The sequence below is a fragment of the Dasypus novemcinctus genome, chromosome 6 (assembly GCF_030445035.2).
Source record: "Dasypus novemcinctus isolate mDasNov1 chromosome 6, mDasNov1.1.hap2, whole genome shotgun sequence".
NCBI lineage: Eukaryota > Metazoa > Chordata > Mammalia > Cingulata > Dasypodidae > Dasypus > Dasypus novemcinctus.
In genome coordinates this window covers 42,901,712-42,920,885 of record NC_080678.1, presented here as the reverse complement: position 1 = coordinate 42,920,885, position 19,174 = coordinate 42,901,712, and the positions used below count along the sequence as shown (strand labels likewise).

General features: G+C 45.0%; 1 protein-coding gene across 1 annotated transcript in view; it reads right to left on the bottom strand.

Moving 5' to 3' along the window:
- Positions 1–19,174, bottom strand: part of PIK3AP1 (phosphoinositide-3-kinase adaptor protein 1) — a 122,740-nt gene that overhangs the window by 50,574 nt on the left and 52,992 nt on the right. Inside the window, exons 3-8 of the mRNA XM_004456977.4 lie at positions 13,967–14,103; positions 11,363–11,507; positions 9,070–9,212; positions 8,815–8,947; positions 5,973–6,169; positions 3,381–3,570 (exon numbers count right to left, since the gene is read on the bottom strand). Coding sequence (XP_004457034.2) covers positions 3,381–3,570; positions 5,973–6,169; positions 8,815–8,947; positions 9,070–9,212; positions 11,363–11,507; positions 13,967–14,103 — 945 coding nt within the window. The remainder of the gene's footprint in view (positions 1–3,380; positions 3,571–5,972; positions 6,170–8,814; positions 8,948–9,069; positions 9,213–11,362; positions 11,508–13,966; positions 14,104–19,174) is intronic.

The window sequence follows — 19,174 nt, the reverse complement described above, 5'->3', positions numbered from 1 at the left end:
AGGAAAAATATTGTGGGTTTCCTTTCCCCATCCAAATAGCAGCCAAATTCTACAGTCTGCCTTCTGCTACCTTTGAGCCCCGTGGCAACCAGAAACCCCTGGCTCTGTGTGACAAGCTGCCAACTGGCCACAAAGCCAGCTGGCTCCCTAGCACTCCACTGGCTCCCTAGCATCCCACAGGCTCCCTGGTACTCTAGCACCCCACAGGCTCCCTAGCACACCGCTGGTACCCTAGCACCCCACAGGCTCCCTAGCACAGCGCTGGTACCCTAGCACCCCACAGGCTCCCTAGCACACCGCTGGTACCCTAGCACCCCACAGGTTCCCTAGCATCCCACAGGCTCCCTGGTACCCTAGCACCCCACTGGCTCCCTAGCACCCCTCTGGCTCCCTAGCACCCCACAGGCTCCCTAGCACACCGCTGGTACCCTAGCACCCCACAGGCTCCCTAGCATACCGCTGGTACCCTAGCACCCCACAGGCTCCCTAGCACACCGCTGGTACCCTAGCACCCCACAGGCTCCCTAGCATACCGCTGGTACCCTAGCACCCCACAGGCTCCCTAGCACACCGCTGGTACCCTAGCACCCCACAGGCTCTCTAGCACACCGCTGGTACCCTAGCACCCCACAGGCTCCCTAGCATACCGCTGGTACCCTAGCACCCCACAGGCTCCCTAGCACACCGCTGGTACCCTAGCACCCCACAGGCTCCCTAGCACACCGCTGGTACCCTAGCACCCCACAGGCTCCCTAGCACACCGCTGCCTCCAGAAATGTTCCCATTAAAAAGGGGCACGACAGAAGAGGTGTCAATGGGATGGACACTTTTAGTACGCACACACATCCCCACGGCATTCCACTGGTGAGCTGGGGGAACTGCATGTGCTGGTGCATCCCAGCAGAAAACAGGCACTAAGGCTTTCTGTCAACAGTAAACTGCCAGTGAAGTGGGGGATTCTTTAATTGTTTAATAGCCCCACAACAAGACACATGGCAAAAACGATGGTGCTATCAATACCTGTAGTTTTCCAAGTGTTCTGCAGTGAATGTCCCCTGAACCACAAAAGGAAGGACTGTGTATTGATCCCCTTCATATCCACAACACCCGAAAGGGGAAAGTAGCGAAAATATAGTAAATGCTCCAGAAATGCTTTTTGGGCACATGGATGGATACATGGATGACAAGGGCAGGGGGCACCAGAGGCTGTTTTGTTATCTGATGTCTGGGGCCACGGAAAGGGGAAGCTTGGCTGCAACTACTAAATAGTTTTTCTAGAAGAAACCAGGACTAAAACTGTGGTGTTAGATACCACAAAATTCTGACATGGTATAAAGAAAACGGTTCTAGAGACAGACAGGGCTGGGTTGAAATCTGGGCTCTATCACTTATCTGTGAGATTTGGGAAAGCCGTTTCATCTCTCTCTGTCTCAGTTGCCTCATTTGTAAAGTCCAGCTAATAAAATCATCCTTGTAGGGTTGCTTGAAGGCTTCAGTGGATGGTGGGGGTGACACTTCCTCTCCTCACATCCTTGCTGGGTCACAGTGTGTACAGGGAGGAGCTTCCACCTGTGCTTCTTTTTCTGGTCCTCCCAGTTAGATACTGAAAAGGAGCTTCTACCTCCCCTGCTCCTTTTCTCTCCTCCCCACCAGAGGAGCAGCCAGTTTGACTGGCGAGTGCCTAAGAACCACTGGATCAGACCTTCCACGTGCTGGGTCTGAATGTCAAAGGCTGTGCATGTGTTGGGACACCTCTGGCCCTCGCCCGCCTGTACTTTATGCCGCCAGCACCTGCTTTTCTGCCCATTGCTGGATGGGTAGGTCAGGCATGCCTGCAGGGACCCCATGGCCCTGCTGCCTTCTCTGCAAGCTGACAGGTGGCAATACTCAATCTAGCCCATTCCAGAAAGCCCTCCATTAATAAAGCTGATACGTTGATGGATATTTTTCTTGTCTTTCTTGAATCTATTAATTAGACCCAGAGGGAAGGAGGGTTAAGACTTAGACATTGTTTCAGAGCATTTAGCATTTGATAGCGAATGATGGTAATATATTAATAAGGCTCTTAGAGGGCCGGTTGTTTGCTCCTCCTGCTTCAAGTCCGAGATGGTCATTGAAATTCAATGTTCTTTAAAACAGCAGTTCTCAGAGAGGGTGTCACTGCCCCCTAGGGGGTGTCCTGAATATCTCTGCTGATATTTTGGGTTGTCACAATGATGGAGGGCAGTCCTGCAAAATGAAGAAGTGTTTCGTGCCCCTCATGTCTTTCAAATATCCTACTAGACATGCATTTAGTTTAAAAAGACTGTGATATTTATACATATGTGTATAAACATACATACTGGTGTACAAGTATAATATTTTTTTTTATTTACTATAGGCAGATACGAGGAAAAATATTGGCAAATATGCCCATCAAACTGTTACTAAGGCTATCTTGGTTGGTTGGAGTCCTATGAACTTTTATTAATTCAGCTACACATTTCTGTTATTTCAAGTTTGTGTAAGAATGTATTACTTTTGCAAAAAGAAAAAAACAACATAAAATAATGGGCTTATAAGCAATTTACAAAACATCATGACTTGGGAGATACAACATTTTTGAAATAAGTTCACTATATATTAATCCAATTAAGCAGGTTGCAAAAAAAAAAGCCCGCTTATAATTTTCTGAGCCTAGAACCTAAAATGTTTCAAATACACTCAACTTACATTTTTCTATGACTTTAATGTACATTGAATTTTCCAGGAATTTAATTACAATGCAAATGGAAAGTAAATTGTGGAGAGTTGTTCACTGTTTAAGAAAACCCAGGCATGATGCCAATGCTGCTTGCAATACTTGAATCAACATTTGAGACCATGACATTGGAAGTGATTCTAAATATGTGTCTGCATCTGACTATTATGTCTTCATGTGCAGGCATGCCTGAGCATTTCCTCTCCTTTTAGTTCTTTTATATTTCAATTGATTTTTTAAAATTTTAGGAATAAGTAGGTTATATTATTTATTACTCTCCCATCAGGGTAGTAGAGGGGGCATTTCAAAATGTTTCTTATAAAAAGGGGGCATTGGAAATGAATTAGTTGAGAGCTACTAATTTTGGTTCTTGGATCACAAGACATTGCTTCGTTGATTCTGATTCCAGGTCTTTGCTGAAACTCTCCAGTCACACAGGCAGCAGCAATCACAGCAGAGGAAGTTGGGAGAAGGATTCTGCTTGTACAGCACATGACTTCAGGCCTATGTTTATATAAAACAGGATCTGCCTCCCCCTGGGGTATTGGATGGGGATGAGCAGGGACTCCCCCCACACCCATAACCCAGAATGAAGAAAGCTGCTTGTCAGCAGAAAGACAGAAGCAGAACTGCCACTTACAGAGGTCTTCGGTGGCAGCTGGGGCGAAGGCAGCCATGGACTCGTACAGCTCCTCATCACAGCCAGGGTTGAGGGAGCATTTCATGAGCAGGTCTGTGGAAAGATGGGCCATGGACTCATACACAGCATCAGCCTCCTCCCCTTGCATCAGTTCCTCTTTAATATGACTCTTCAACATGTCCACAGTTTCCTGAAAGAGAAGGCAAGACGCACAGCCTCAGTAAGACTTTCTGGGAAGAGATGGAACCCAAGTAGGCTTGTGGTGGGCAAGGTAAAGGTCCAGATAGGTCAGAATCACAGCTGTTTGTGTATGTCACTATTTCTCACCAAACCGGAAGCTCCTTGAGGCCAAGTTCCATGTCTTTTTTGTTTGTGGGTTTATGTTTTTTATTTTAATCTTTTTATCTTCAGAATTATACACTCAACAGACACTCATCAAATACCCAATGACTCAAGGTTGTGATTTAACCAAGGGCTTGTAGTCCTGGATTTTGACCTTTCTTCAACACCCCAGTGGTTCCTTTGATGCAAGACTTATGACCCTTACTGCCAAGCCACACCAAAATCCAAATGGGACAGAGAGGGCTGCAGCCAGGGGTTCTTGCACTTTCGGTTAGACAGAAACCCCTTGATAGCATGGTACACTAGTAGCTGTTCTCCCTGCAGGTTTCTTCAAAGTGCCTAACAGTTTGAAGGTTCCTCCCTCCATACCACATCCTGTGCATCCAAGAGGGCTCTGTGAGGTGGACGCAGTACCCTGAAATTGCAAGGCTGCCCAACTCTCTGTCATTCTGCCTCTGGGTGGTTGTGAAGCCAGGGAGTTGGCTTCTCTGAAACCTCTGCACGACTTTTCCTGGTAAGAAATATCAGTCTTTCACAATCCTTGTTTCAGCATCAACCCACAAAAATTCTCCTTTTCATTATCCCTACTCCCCGAAAGAACTGATCTGCTAATGGCACTCTCTGTTGGTTTCCCAGTGAGACCCGAGGGGTGGACCTTGAGGTGAAGTGTTGCAGACTCAGTGCCTGGCCTCTGGTTTCAATGTGTTGGAAAGAGGGAACAGGACAGTTCTTAAAGGTTGTAAGCAGAATGCTGGGACAATCTTTTGGCAGCAATGCTGAAGATGAATTGGTGAAAGGGGACTGGCTGGAGAGCAAAGACAATATGAGAAATGTGAATCAGGGTCACTTCAGTGCAAGCTGAAGTGAGAGCACATCTTTAAACGTTCTCATTACATAGCGCAGGGTTAAAACCCCTGGCATTAGCATCAAAGTACCCTTCCTAGTGTGAGACCCTAGGAGCAATTACTTTGCCTTTCTAAGCCCTGTTCCTCACTTGTAAAATGGGGATAGCATTAGCGTCAACTTCAAAGGATTGTGCTGAGGATTAAATGAGATGGTGCATTTGCCAAGCAAATAAATCTAATAAATAGTAGTTATTACTATGAATACAGAATATCTGTAATAAAAATTATTGGCATGGGAATGAAACACCATGTTTGATACATTTGTGACTTCAAAGGAAAGCCGAATAAATACTCCTGGACCATAAGCACCTAAAGCTTCATTTATGTCAGTGATGCCCAATACAGGGAATTGTGCTATTCTCATCATTCAAAATGCTCACACATCCAAAAACTTTGGGAAACCTCCTCTAGATGCTTTGGTGTTCCAGGCCTTCTGAATTTTCAAATATAGAACAGGGTGTTAATTTCTGGGGAGGTGTCAGACTCATGTCTGTCTGGAGGTAAAGAGAGCAAGACTGGATTTCATTTATTGTTCCTTTCGATGGCCACAGCCCTATCTATGTTAGAGTCTGAGTTATTCTTGTATGCCTTCTGTGCACCTGTGAAGGCAGAGGAAAACCAGAAAGGGGTGGTGTCAGGAAGGGCAGCTGCCACTAAGATAATGGAGATAATAGTGGGGCATGGAATAAGACCTACGCATGGGGCAAGATCAGGCTCAGAGAAGGACCCAGATGTCAATGATCAAGGAGGAGCCAAGGGTCCAAAACCAGATGAGCAGACGAGCTGCGCATATCTGTCTGTCTGAGCTCAGAAGAGAGGCAGACTGTTAGCAGCAGCAGGCAGAGCCTCAGGTAAGCCTCCCTGATACAACAGGTGCAGTGCCTCATTGTGCTTTTGCTAAGCCCATCCCAGCACAGTTTACCTGAACTTGATAGTGGCCAGGTAACTGGGAGCTCTGAGTGGGTGGGGAAGCAGGATTAGCGTATAGCAGCAGATTCACTCCATAAATTTATCTGTGACTTCCTTGAGGGTATAACTCAGTGCTTTACATACATTATTATATTTTATCCTCAAAGCAACCCTACGGGTTAGAACTACTATCATCTTCCCTTTTTGGAAACTGAGAGAGAGGATATGGGACTTGGCCAAAGTCACTGCGCTTACAAGAGTTGGTGAGAGATTTGACCCCAGGGCTGCTATCTTAACTCCATGCATACTGTGGACTGTGGGAAGAGGCAGGTGAGGACAAGCTTGAGACTGAAACTGACAATGTCTTGGGTGGAAAGGCAGCCCTGAGGTCACATAGTGAACTTCCGCTCCTGGGGCCTCTTCACCTTGAACTTACCACATACTCGTCTATGAACTGCCGCAGGTCCCTGAAGCCATGCCTCTCGGCAATGGTGTTGGGGTAGTGGCCATGCTTGTTGGCCACGCTGTATGCCTGCAGGGCCCCTGGGCAGGTGAGCAACAGGGCGGTGAGATTCTTGAGTCCATACTTTGCAGCAAAATGCAACAAGGTGGGCAGCTCCTCATCCCTCTGATCTGAAAAAATGTCAAGGAAAATGTAATGAACAGATAAAAATGCAGATATGGGACATCCTTGTTCATGGAGAGGAAGCTGCCAAGCCTAGCGTGGCATGCAGTGGCCACTCAGTCATTACTTGTTGGTTAACTGACCTATCATCTGACCACTTCCTGAGTGGCACCACTGAAAATCATGTCCTCAGATGCAAGAGGAAAGGGTATTTTAATTTTAATTAGCAAATCCAGTAATTAACATCCTAATTTCCTCCTCCAAAGGGATTGGAGAATCCCGAGAAATAGTATTAATTAAAAATGTGGGGAAACAGACTTTGGCCCAGTGGTTAGGGCGTCCGTCTACCATATGGGAGGTCCGCAGTTCAAACCCCGGGCCTCCTTGACCCGTGTGGAGCTGGCCATGCACAGTGCTGATGCGCGCAAGGAGTGCCATGCCACGCAAGGGTGTCCCCCGCGTGCGGGAGCCCCACGCGCAAGGAGTGCGCCCGTGAGGAAAGCCGCCCAGTGTGAAAAGAAAGTGCATCCTGCCCAGGAATGGCGCCGCCCACACTTCCCGTGCCGCTGACGACAACAGAAGCGGACAAAGAAACAAGACGCAGCAAATAGACACCAAGAACAGACAACCGGGGGGGGGGGGGGGGGGGGAATTAAATAAATAAATAAATCTTTAAAAAAAAAAAAAATGTGATGCCCTGGAAACACCAGAGCATTTGTTATAAACCATACATTGTAAAGAGATTTTTAAAATAATGAATATAATACAAATATTTTTTTTAAGTTTGAAATAAAAACATAAATTTTAAAAAAAATATGCTAATTTTCTGAAGTCTTAAGTAGCAGACACAAAATATAGGAATCAGGTTTTGACCTTCCCTGCAAAATTCAGAGCATTTTAAAACTATTGTTTTGTGCTGATTAGAAAGAAGTCTCTTAAACCATGGACTATAGTTAATAGTACAGTTATAAAAATGTGCTTTTGTCAGTTGTAAAAAATGTACCACATCAATGCAAGGTGTTAATAATAAGGTGGTATATGGGAATCCTGTATTTAATGCTTGATCATTCTGTAAAGCCACAACTTCTGTAACAATTTTAAAATCTCATAAAACTGAACACCTAAAAAAATCTGTCCTCTTAGCTTTTCTTCCCAACTTCATGCTATACGGAGTGATCCTGGGTATGTTACTTAACATTTGTGCAGCCCTTAGTTTTGAACTAAGAATTACTTCCAAATTATTTCAAAGGGACCTGGGGAGGGGGGGATTAATGAGGTAGTCCTCAGTGAGGCCCGTGTCTAAGAGAAGTTTTGGATGTTGATGTTAACGCATGTGAGCCCCAGCAAGTCAGTGACTCTCTGATTTGTGGGCAACAAAGTACTCCTGAGAGTCACCGCATCCCCACTGTCCCCTCTGTTTACTAATATCTGGCTACAGCAAGTTAACCTCGACCAAGAAAATAGACACATCTGTGTAGTGGAGTTGGGGGAATTAATCTGTTGCTATTGATGTTTTCATGAAAGTTGATTTCTACACCTAACATTGACATAAATATTTTTTTTAATATGACAAACCCAACTTCCTTTTCACCAATATATGATCCTCAAGATAAAGAGTCTGAAATGTCCCCAGGGCCCCATGTTTTCAGGCTATGAAATGCCCTCCCTTAAGCTCCAAGGTTAAAAATAGAGAATATTAACGTCTGCTAGAACTGATGCAAGGACAGACACACCATAAAAGGAAAATGGGGAGAGGCAAGAAGAAAGAGAATGCCCCAGGGGAAGGACTTGGGCCTCAGAAGGTAACCAGGGACCTGGGAACCATTTGTGCAGTACAGCCGCAGTGGGAAGGGACAGCCATGTCCATGGAAGCACCACAACAGACACCTTGTCCAGAGTGCCAGCCACGGTCCCCGTGCAAATGTGTGACTCTGCCAGGCCCCCGCATGCCTCACGTGTGCAGGAGGCCGCTCCTCCCTCACCCGACAAGTATTTGTTTATCGCCCACAATGAGCCAGACCCCCAGGCACACGCAGAACTCATTGAGCTGACAGCCTAGCAAAGACAGACCAAGCTGAAGAGTGCTCTGACAGAGGACACCCAAGGTGCTAGGGGAGCCCACAGCAGGGGGACAGAACCCACTGAAGATTAAGAAAAGGCCTTCCTGAGGAAACGCTACCTCCGCTGCTGTAGGGAGGTGAAGAGAAGCTAGCCAGGTGAACAATAACCAGGGACAGGAGGAAGAAGCTGTGTGAATCAAGGAGGTAAGAGTCAAGTGGCATTTTAAGTGAAAGAGGTGTACCTTCCATTGAGTATGGAGGCCAAGGGCAAGGGCAGAAAGATGAGGGCAGAAATGCAGCACGGCTTAAAAATCGCGGCCCTTGGGAAAGGCTCACAAATATGCAGGAGTTTGGCCTTTATCTAGAAGGCAAGTGGGGACCACAAAGGGTTTTTAATAAGGGGATGATTCAGATTTGCATATTAGAAGAATGGTGTTGGGGTAGTGGCCATGCTTCTTAGAAGAATCTCTGGCTAGCTGGTGAAGAATGATTCCTTCTCAAAGGAGGGCTCAGCAGAAAGTGCATGCACAGGTGACTGGATGCTAAGACCAGCAGGCTGGAATCACTCCACTGTTGGTTTTCAGTTGACTTACTTGTCATCATATCTTCTTCTTCCAACTGGGTGACTCCAAAGAGGTGCAATCCGCTGGCAGGGATGTTGTTCTTTAGGGACTCTGTTAGCAGTTTATCAAGGGTCTCCGTGTTGTAGGGAACAATTTTAAAGGCCTGAATACAAAAGCAAAGACACTCTGATTGTCAGTCCAGCTATCTCTCATCCAGCAGATTTGAGGCTGTTTAACCAGTAATTAAAAGCCCAGAAGACTTGGGTTTTCTTTTGACATCCTTACCTGACACATGAACTCCACAGGATTTGCAGCATTGGTCAATAAGTTTCCAATTTCTTCCATGTCAGTATAGTAGCTGATAATAGTTTCACACACCACTAAGTCCCCGGAATACACCTTTAGAGAAACATTCCCCGACGAAAGGTCTGAAGAGAAGAAAAGTTACCAAAAAACTGAGGTGCCCAAGAAGAACAAGGGTCCAGGGAAAAGTGCTCAGTGTACACACATACACACACATTTTCTTAATAGAGAAGAAATTAACTGGGGGCTGGAAGGAAGATCCTGGAGGTGAGCTGGGGAATGGGGAAGTGAGACAAAGAGTGAAAGTGGAAGGTCCCGAGGAGACTACCGTGTGGGACGACTCTGAATCTGAGGAATTATCATCACTGGCCCTGCAATTTCATGTTCAAAGGATATGTATCTGTTTTGTCACTACTGTGCGCCCTGTGCCTCAATAAACAGGAGGAAAAGTTGGGTTTCAAGCTCTTCACACAAGGCCAACAGTTGCCAGGTGGGAGGAGCCCTGGGGGGGGACGCTGTGTTTCTACTACCTTGGGCCAGTTGAACTGCTTCACTGGCTCAGCTGCTGTCACTACTTCGTGCTCACCCGGGGCCAGGATTCTACACCACAGGAAGGAGTTTTGAGGGGAGAAAAAAAATAAAAAACACACCAACCACAAAGATTCAAATCACAAAAGAGGAAATGCAACAAGAACATGGAAAAACATTCAAATTCACTAGTAATCAAAGAAATACAAATTAAAACATTGGACTTTTAAAAAACATTGAATCAGCAAAAATATTTTAAATGGTAATGCCTAGTGTTGGTGATGTCATAGCAAATATGGTTGATAATAACAATATTCCAAAAGGCAACTCAGCACTACTTTCCCAGAGTCTTAAAAATGCCCCTTGAGGGTGGCAGATGAAGCGCAAATGTTTAAGAGCCTGCTTCCCACATAAAACGTTCTGGGTTCACTCCCCGTACTTCCTCAAAAAAAAAAAAAGAAAGAAAGAAAAACAATGCCACTTGTTTCAGGGTTTCCATCCTGGGGAAATAATCCTAAATACGAAAGGTAAAAAAAATTCAAGCACAAAGATGCTCATTATGTCATAATTTTAAACAATAAGAAATCAGAAATGATATAGATAGGCAATAATGAGGAAGAATTAAAAGATGATCCTTTGAGTCAACTCAGTCTTATACAGATTTAAAAATTATGGTTATATAACCCCAACACAAGGGATGGGTTATATAAATGACGGTACATCCATGCAATGGATTACCTTGTAACCATTAAGCATCATTTAAAAAAAACAAAAAAATAATAACATGAGAAAATACTCATAGTGTATTACAGATGACAAAAGTGGGTGACAAGATGTGTAAAGCTATGTACACTAACATGTGGAAAATACAGAAACCAGTGATTTCCTTTTAGGGGAATAGATGTGTAATTTTCTATTTATTTTCCTTTATGGTTACTGTATTCTTCAAGTTGTCTGCATTGTGCATACCTTATTTTTGTATTAGAAAAAAATATATTATAAAATGGAAAGTTAATAGCACAGGAGGAATAAATATATAAGGTTACATGGGAGGCAGATGGGCATCCTGCCTACCACATGGGAAGTCTTGAGTTTGGTTCCCAGTGCCTCCAGGAGAAGACAAGCAGGACAGTGAGCTGGTGCAACAGGCAGGTGTGACAAGCTCCAACAAGGAGACACAAGGAGGAGGGACAATGAAAGACACAACAAAGCAGGGAGCTGAGGTGGCTCAAGCCACTGAGCACCTCTCTCCCACATGGGAGGTTCCTAGAGGGTAGACAAGCAGACACGGTGAGCACACAGCAAATGGACAGAGAATGACAGCAAGCACAAACAACAAGGGGAGGGGATAAATAAATTAAATAAACCTTTAAAAATTTATATATATATATAAGGTTACATAAAGAAAGACAGAATATAAAGTAATGGAAACTATCAGAATAACTATGTTTTTAAAAATTGTGAACTGAGCAAAAAAGGCTGAATGGTAGGGTGCCAGATGACTTTTCTCTAATTTTAAAAAACTTAAATTTACAGTAGTAAACATTTTTAGATATCAAATTCTCACCCGTCACACATACATGTTTCTGCAACTTGTTCCCTTTAAATAGAATGTGACAACCGAATTCAGATCTTGGCTGTCATTTTTCTTAACTGCTGAATAAAGACAGGAAAGATAAACTGAAGCAAAAGGGAACCTCTTCCTTGACAGGATGGTTGCTTTCCAGAGATGGATGGAACTACTTACTGGGAGCCTTCACGGAAATGGTGTACTCATTCTCCAGCTTGGCTTCCACTCTCACGGGGGGAGAATTCGCAGGAGAAAATTCTGCTTCCGTCGTCACTCTCTCGTCCAACTTACATTTCACAATAATGTAGACCATGGTTTCTGCCTAGAAAGGGAGATCTGTCATCATTCACTTTCCCTCCCGGATGCCCTGTTTGGATGGTGGGCCAGCGACCTGCCCAGGTCTCTTAATCTCAGCTCTCTTGAGCAAGTGGGCTCCAGTGCAGGGTGGGGTCTGCAGTCCAGCACTGGGCAGTGAATTGTTTGCTAGCTGTCCCGATGAGAGAAGTTACAAAAACCAAGAGTAAATGTTTATGAGCCTTTCTTGCAATTTGATGGAGTAATCTCATGTCTGCTGAAGCTAAAGAGAATACATTGTAAAACATGGGGCCTTTATTCTGTATGTCTTTTTATTTCATTCTCATAGCAATGTCTTTGGATTTGTAGTTTATAAAAGCATTGGTCCATGGCAGAATTGGAATTTTTTTTTAAATCCTCCACCACAGATAGTTTGAGGAGCACAGTGCTAGGCGAGCTCAGGTGCTCCAGTGCAGCCCAGGAGCCAGCAGAAGCAGCAGTGCCCGGAGCCTGTCGGAAATGCAGACCCTCAGGCCCCAGCCCTGACCACCTGAGCGGGAATCTGCATTTTAACAAGCTCCCCAGGTTACTCGACTGTGCCTTGAAGTGTGAGAGGCCCTGGCCCAGAGAAGCCCTCTTGGGCTCCGCTCCTCACGCTGTCCCTGGATGGGCAAAAAATGACTTCTGGGGGAATTCGTTTTCTCCAGCTGGATTTTGAGAACTTAAACGCCAAGGCATCAAGCCACTTGGATAAGTATTTTACCTTGCTTGAGTCCCTCACCAGGTCTGCCAAGTGGAACGAGCTTGTTTTATTGTGCTCGATGAGCTGGGCCGCAGTCCTTTCAGACAATGAACTGCTAAGAATAGGCCCTCAAAAGAACAGGAAAAAGGAGGGACTTCTGGCCATGGCTCCTTCCCAGATGTTCCTCCTAAGATTTTGTCCTAGAGTTCTCCTAGTGGCCCTTCAGAGCCAGCGCCCTGGGGCGGGGAGCAGCAGGCTTGGATGTTACAGCAGGTGCCAGAGGGGGCACGGTCCTGGCTGGTGCGGCTGGGAGGGCAGGTGTTGGTAGGTGCCCTTGTGCTCGCTGCAGGCCCCGCCCTGCTCCCCCTGCCCCTCTCCAGGGAGCGTGGGGAGCCAGAGAGCGCCAGTGCATCTTACCGGCAGTCAGCGCCCGTCATGGCCCGGCTGCCCAGGACTCAGAGATCTCGAGTAAGCGACAAGGGAGAATCCTGGGTGACTGGAGGTCAGGATGGGAGAAGGAAGGAAGGCCTCGACACTCAGGGAGGCAGATGAAGGGACTCATACTTTGATTTCCAAACCGCAGGCACCCAACAGCCTGGTCTCAGGGGTTGGGAGGCAGATGGGGGAGGCAGGAAATAGCATGGGGAGAATGAAAATTAAAATGTCCGCGAAGGCCGTTTGTCCTTATGGGACAGGTGTGAAGTGGGCTGAGCATAAAGGAAAAGGGCCTGGTGGCCATCAGCAAACTGGAGGGCACACATTTCTTCTGTAGCCCTGCTCAGCCCCAACCTGTCACTTCAGGACCAGGATTACCAGATCCTGATTCAACGAAAGCTTCAAACACAGATTTTCACTTCTAATTTTTAAAACACTGTGCAGTTCAAACCAAAGATGTCTTTGGGTCAAATTTAGCCCAGAGTAGCTGTTTGCCCCCCTGCCCCTTGTAAGGAGTCATGGCCTCGTGCTGCACAGAAAACCATCACCAGTGCCATGGAGCTCGTGCTTCCCATTCCCAAGGTTCTCACCCCTTCATCTCGAGAAGCCCACGCCAGCACATTCAGCAAAGGGCTTGCATCCACGAAGGAAGCATTCTGATGCTCTGAACTAGTATTAAGAGCTCACATTTTTCATCAGGAAGGAAAACATAATATAAATATTCTGGGAGGACAGTGGTGCTCAGGCGAGCCATTGCCTTCAAGTGCCCTAACTATGGCCCACCCCTGAAAATTGTAGTCACGCTATGCTTCTGGGTTTAAGCTCTTTAGCAAGCAGTATTGGTCAGTGAGGTCCAGCCGTCAAGCCTCAAGGCATTCACTCGGGACATACCGGTGGCCAGTGGATGGGGAAGCAAACTCTCAGGATGCCCTATGTCTCCTTCCTCACAGCACCGGGCTAGTGGGAACAGGTCAGGCCTCTGATTCCAGGACTGGCCAAAGTATCTGGAAATGCTTGTTTCTGCAGAGCTCCCATATGCTTTATGCTTTTGATCTGGGAAATGGAAGTTTTGGAAGGCTGGCATGCACATTCCTGGGCTCATCTCTCTTTAAGTTACAGGAGATGCATGTCTGTTCAAGGCCCAGGTAATGGGGTTCTCAGGATGGCTAACATACAGGGCAAATCCCAAGGGAAGGCTGGGATTACACTGAGGAGCAACATGAGCATCTTACTCCTTTTACTGCAACAAATGCATCTGCTGAAAAGCCCATGTTCTGCCATGTAGTTAGCAGGATCCCAGCGATGCCTACCCCACAGCGAACGCGGTCCGGCTGCACCAACATCAGGTTCCCAGACGGAGTCTCCAGAGGCAGGCTCTGCTGCTTTGAGTAGAGAAGGACCTTCTCGTCCTCAGTCTCGGGGTCAGTGACAGAATCACAGCCAGAATCTAAGGAATAGAGGATGCTGCTGAGTGGGGACAGAAGAAAGGAGAACTGGTGGGCATGTTCCACCCCCAAGAAAGCCCCAAACATTTACAAAAGAGGAAACAGCTCCAAATGTCCACAAATACAAGTTGAAGTGAGTGACTCAGGAAATCATGACAGAGGATCTAATGGGAAACAGTCACCAACACCAAGACAGCAAGGATGGGGTGATGACCAGAGGGTGACTGGTGGAGGGCCTCAACCAACAGGCTTCCTGAAACTTCACCTCTGGCCTTCCCACAAGACTGGTTTAGGTGGCTGTAAGGAAAGGAGGCCCCTTCTCCTCAGGCGGGGTCAGACAGGAGCTGTCCATTTAAAGGTCCTCCTTTGGAGCCTTCTTGTTGTTAAAATGTGGCCTTTCTCTAAGTAAAATTAGCATATAAACACATTACCTTCCCCCCAGCATGGGACATGATTCCTGGGGTGATCTTCCCTGGCAATGAGGGACTACAACCAAGCACCAACTAGCAATGCAAATGGAAAAAGACCTTCACCAAAAAGGAGAAAGGATAAAAACAAATGAGTTTATGTGGCTACGAGACTTCAAAGTGAGTTGGGAGGTCATTCCAGAAGTTATGCTTATGCAGGTCTCAGCAGGATCTCTGACTGTCAAAGTAAATAATGTCTCAGATAGCAGGACTCCTGAGGGCTCTGCAGATATTCAGACACTGTAGGCAGGATAGACAGCTCAGGGGTTTGGTGCCCTGCCAGTGGACCCTACTTTGGAATTTATGTTCCCCAGTCTGACAGAGTTGGACTCAGTTGTGGTTTTCCTACACATGGCTCTTCTGCCTCTTCTATTTGAACCTATAGTTAGTAGTAGAGTTAATAGGTGTATGTCCAAAAGACTTAAATCTTTGGGCTGTCTATGTACCATCTGGACCCTTAATCTCAATAGATTTGCAACACCTACTCTCCAGTTCACTGGACTCACCCAGGACAACTAACAAAGAGATGAGGATGGAGGATGACCATCTCAAGGAACAGTGAGAGTCTGCAACTGTAAGCAAAATAGTCCCATCCATCTCCCCCATGGGATCTAAGCCCCTCTCAATTAGAGGCAGAGGGTGTCACCGTCCCAGAATTCTCAGGATTGGGTAATGAATGATAGACTAGAGTAGATTTACTGTTATTCTACTTATTTATTGTGATTCTAGCAATAAAAGAACTCTTATCATTGATGCAGTGGCAGTGGCCACTGGAGGTTCTGAGGGGAGGGAAAGGGAAAAATAGGTGTAATTTGGGGGCATTTTTGGGAGTTGGGAATTGTCCTGAATGACATTGCAATGACAGATACAGGCCATTATATATCTTGTAATAACTTACAAAAATGTGTGGGATAGAGTGTAAACTACTATGTAAACTATAATCCATGCTTAGTGGCAATCCTCCAAAATGTCTTCATCAATTGTGACAAATGTACCACACTAATGTAGGATGTGATTAATGTGGGAAAATATGGGCAGGCTAGGGAACAGGGCACATAGGAATCCCCTATATTTTTTATGTAACATTTATGTAATCTAAGTATCTTTTTAAAAATTAAAAAGTATATTAATAACGAAAGAAAGAAATAAGGTCCTCCTTTGAACATCAAGTAAAACCTGTGCTGTCCAAGAGCCCATTAGGCCTACGGGCATGGCTGGCCAAAGCATCCACTCTGGGAGCTTTGATCAATAAACTAAGATCCGTGCAACCGGGTTCCATATCAGTACCACAGCTAACACCTCCACTGTGGAAAGATTAGAGCAGGTACAGAGTCAGACAGGTAAGCAGGGGTGTGCAGATGTGTGAGGGGTAGTACAGAATGAGAGGAGGCTGAGGCGGGATAACTGAGACTATTCAGAGCTCAAAAGCAAGAGTTCTTAATCAGGGTCTGTTGATTGACAGACTGATTCTGGGACGGGGGAGAGATATGCAAGACTCTGTGTGTGCATGTGTGTGTGTGTGCATGCGTACACATATACGTTTCTGGAGAAAGAGTTCAAAGCTTTCATCAGAACCTAAAGAGGGACGCCAAAGCAGTTACGAATTGTGAAGAGAAGAGGGGTGCTTCAGGCCCTTTTGGGGGTTTGCTGTTATTTATTCCTAAACCATTTTCAGAGAACCAGCCACAAGTGCTCAAAACTGAGGGGTCCTGGTGATGAATCAAACACAGAGCCTGCCTTAGAGAGCCCACAAACTAAAAGGACGGTGGCAAGAGACATAAGGGTTAGCGTGATTGATTCCTGCAGGCAGGTCTCCCCAGGAAGGAGTTGGCTTCCTGCTGAGTTTGTGGCAGTAAATCCTGGTAGGAGGTGGCAGATCAGGCCCCTGATATGTCCTCTCAGAAAGCTGTAACTTCAGGCTCTCATCCTACGCCCCAAGTCATGCCAGGGGAGAGGCTGTGCTCTCACACCTGTGAACACTGAGGTGGGATACAGGGTTGGGTGGCCCCGGTACTACCACGTCCTGCTGCTGTAACTGTAGGCAAGACCCCCAATACCTGTCCAGGCCAGGGTTGAGGTTGGGAATTCCCCAGGCCCCACAGCCTGGGTCCCACCAGAGCCTGATACCAGGTGCTGATGGATGTCAACACACTGCCCCAGAGGTGAAGGGCAATGAGGCACATACACCTCCTGCACTTCTCTCTGTGATTTCTCCCAGGCACACTATTCTGGAAGGCCTGGTTGAGTGTTGCTGGGTCCTCTGACCTTGATTGATCAATAGGGATCAGGCAGAATCTAGTGCTAAGAGATAGGGCAGAGCACTCTGGGAGTTCCAAGGAGGGTGCTCGTCTCCCTCCTTATCTCTCTCCTTTTCTCTCCAACATGACTGGCTCCCCACCCCTACCCCCCATTCAGTGTTAGCTATCCCCCTGCAGAGTTTAATGACAAATGGTCTCCTCCTCCCTATTCTCCAAGCCAAAGTAGCTAAAGGCTGACATAATCTCGGCTGTATCAGCCATTGCCCATGCCCTTCTCTCCTTGTTGGTCACTTCTAAAATGGCCAGGGTCTATCCCTATGGACAGAGATGTACGTGCAGCCCAAGCAACTTCCACCCAACAAAGAGGCCTCATGAAGGAGAGAGTCAAAAAGACCAGGGACCATGGATATTATTTATCTTAATGATTATATAATATCACATCAAGTTTCAATTTTTCATTATTGGCTCCTAGACATCCCATTTTTCATTTTCCAAGGTTCTTCCTGGATGAGGAAAAAAAAATCCCATCGACATAAAACATTCAATCAGCTTAAAACAGAAAGAAGCTCCCTAGCCCTGCTTCTTACTCCAGAATTATTTAGACACTGTCCTGAGTGGCAGAAGTAGACATCAATTCTTCCCAATTATCTGTTCAAATTTATTACACAGTTATAATCTCCTTGGGAAGGACCTACCGTGCTGCCTACTGTTGTTTCAGAAAAGAAAAACCCTTCATTTCTTCCAAATTACTGACCACTAACCTGCTGACCAAAGAGTCAAAGTTCTAATAAATATGATTAAGAAATTTTTAAAATGTAAATAAGTCCAATGAGAAAGGGATGATAACTACTGACAGAGAAATAAATTGATGTGAAAAACTCTATGTGAAGAGTTTTGAAAATCTCAATGCAATTTTTATAGAAAAATATAAATTACCAAAATGGTCTTAAAATAATAGAAAACCTGACTAAATCAAGAACAAATGAAAAAGAAACTCTAAAATTTTCAAGTAAAATTTAGGGTACAAGCAAGCCATGCACCCGCTCCTTGAACTGAAATAAAAATTTGATTTGGAATGATGTGCTTCTTTATAATGTTCAATTTTCCAATCCAGGAAAACTCCATTCATGTAGGTATTATGTCTCCAAGTCAAGTTTTGGGTTTTTTTTTTATGAACAGTAGTTCATACTTTTATATTTTATATTACAGCTGTAAAAAAATATTAAGCAGACCCTTTAGCCTCGCTGAGTCCTGAAAGCACAATGGGTCACCAGCAGCTCTACTGGAGCCGCGGTGATTCAGCCAGGGTTCCCGCTCGTGCTGCATCTGTTCAAACCCTCGCGGTCTGACTGGGAAATACAGCCTCACTACATGCCTCCAATGTTTCCATCAGTACGTAAACGATAAAGTCTTCATCAGTTTGGACTAAGTGATCTTCCTTGAATGGATTGCCCAAGACATCTACCTGAGTAAGGAAACAAGGCTAGCTCTTTGTATATAAAATAAAACTAAAAAATTAAACAGAATGGACAGAGCACTTAATATAACAGAAAGCCCCCAAATAAAGCTTCATTCCTATGTGATAAAGCATTAAAAATCAGTACAGAATAAAGAAAATTATTGACAAGAAGATGACTCAGCAGACGGTGCCAGAAAAATACTAGCTATTGGGGTGGTAGCGAGGAGGCACTGTATAGATTCTAATTCTCTTATACTCTGAAATAAAATTGAGATAGATTATAGGCTAAAATGCAAGATTGTAAATGCAGTAACAGAATAAAATTTTTAAAAAAAATCCATGGAACTACACTATACAAGCAGTGAACCCTAAGTTAAAGCGTGGACTTTAATTAATAGTACAATTATAAAAATGTGCTATCATCAATGTAATAAATGTTCCACACCAGTGCAAGGTGTTGGTGGTGGGGTGGTATATGGGAAACCTGTATTTTATGCATGATTGTTTTGGAAACCCACTTCTTTAATAAGGGAAAATAAGAAAAAAGAATAACTAAAATTTTTTAAAATGCCAAATTAAAATATGTTGTCATTGGCTTGAGAAAGATTGTTAATCTTAACTGAAGAAATTACAATCTAAACGAGCAAAAGATTTGATGACAGGAATTTAAAACTCTAACAAAACTAAAACTAAAAAAAGAAAAATGCAAATGTTTACAACAACATTATTCAGAATAGCCAAAGGGAGAAACAGTCCAAATGTTCATCACATGATGAATGAATAAACAAAAGGTGATATATCCATTTAATGATATATCCATATGATCATATAACCATATGACACATTTTTATACTTCATCAACAAAGACAGTGAAGTGCTAATACATGCT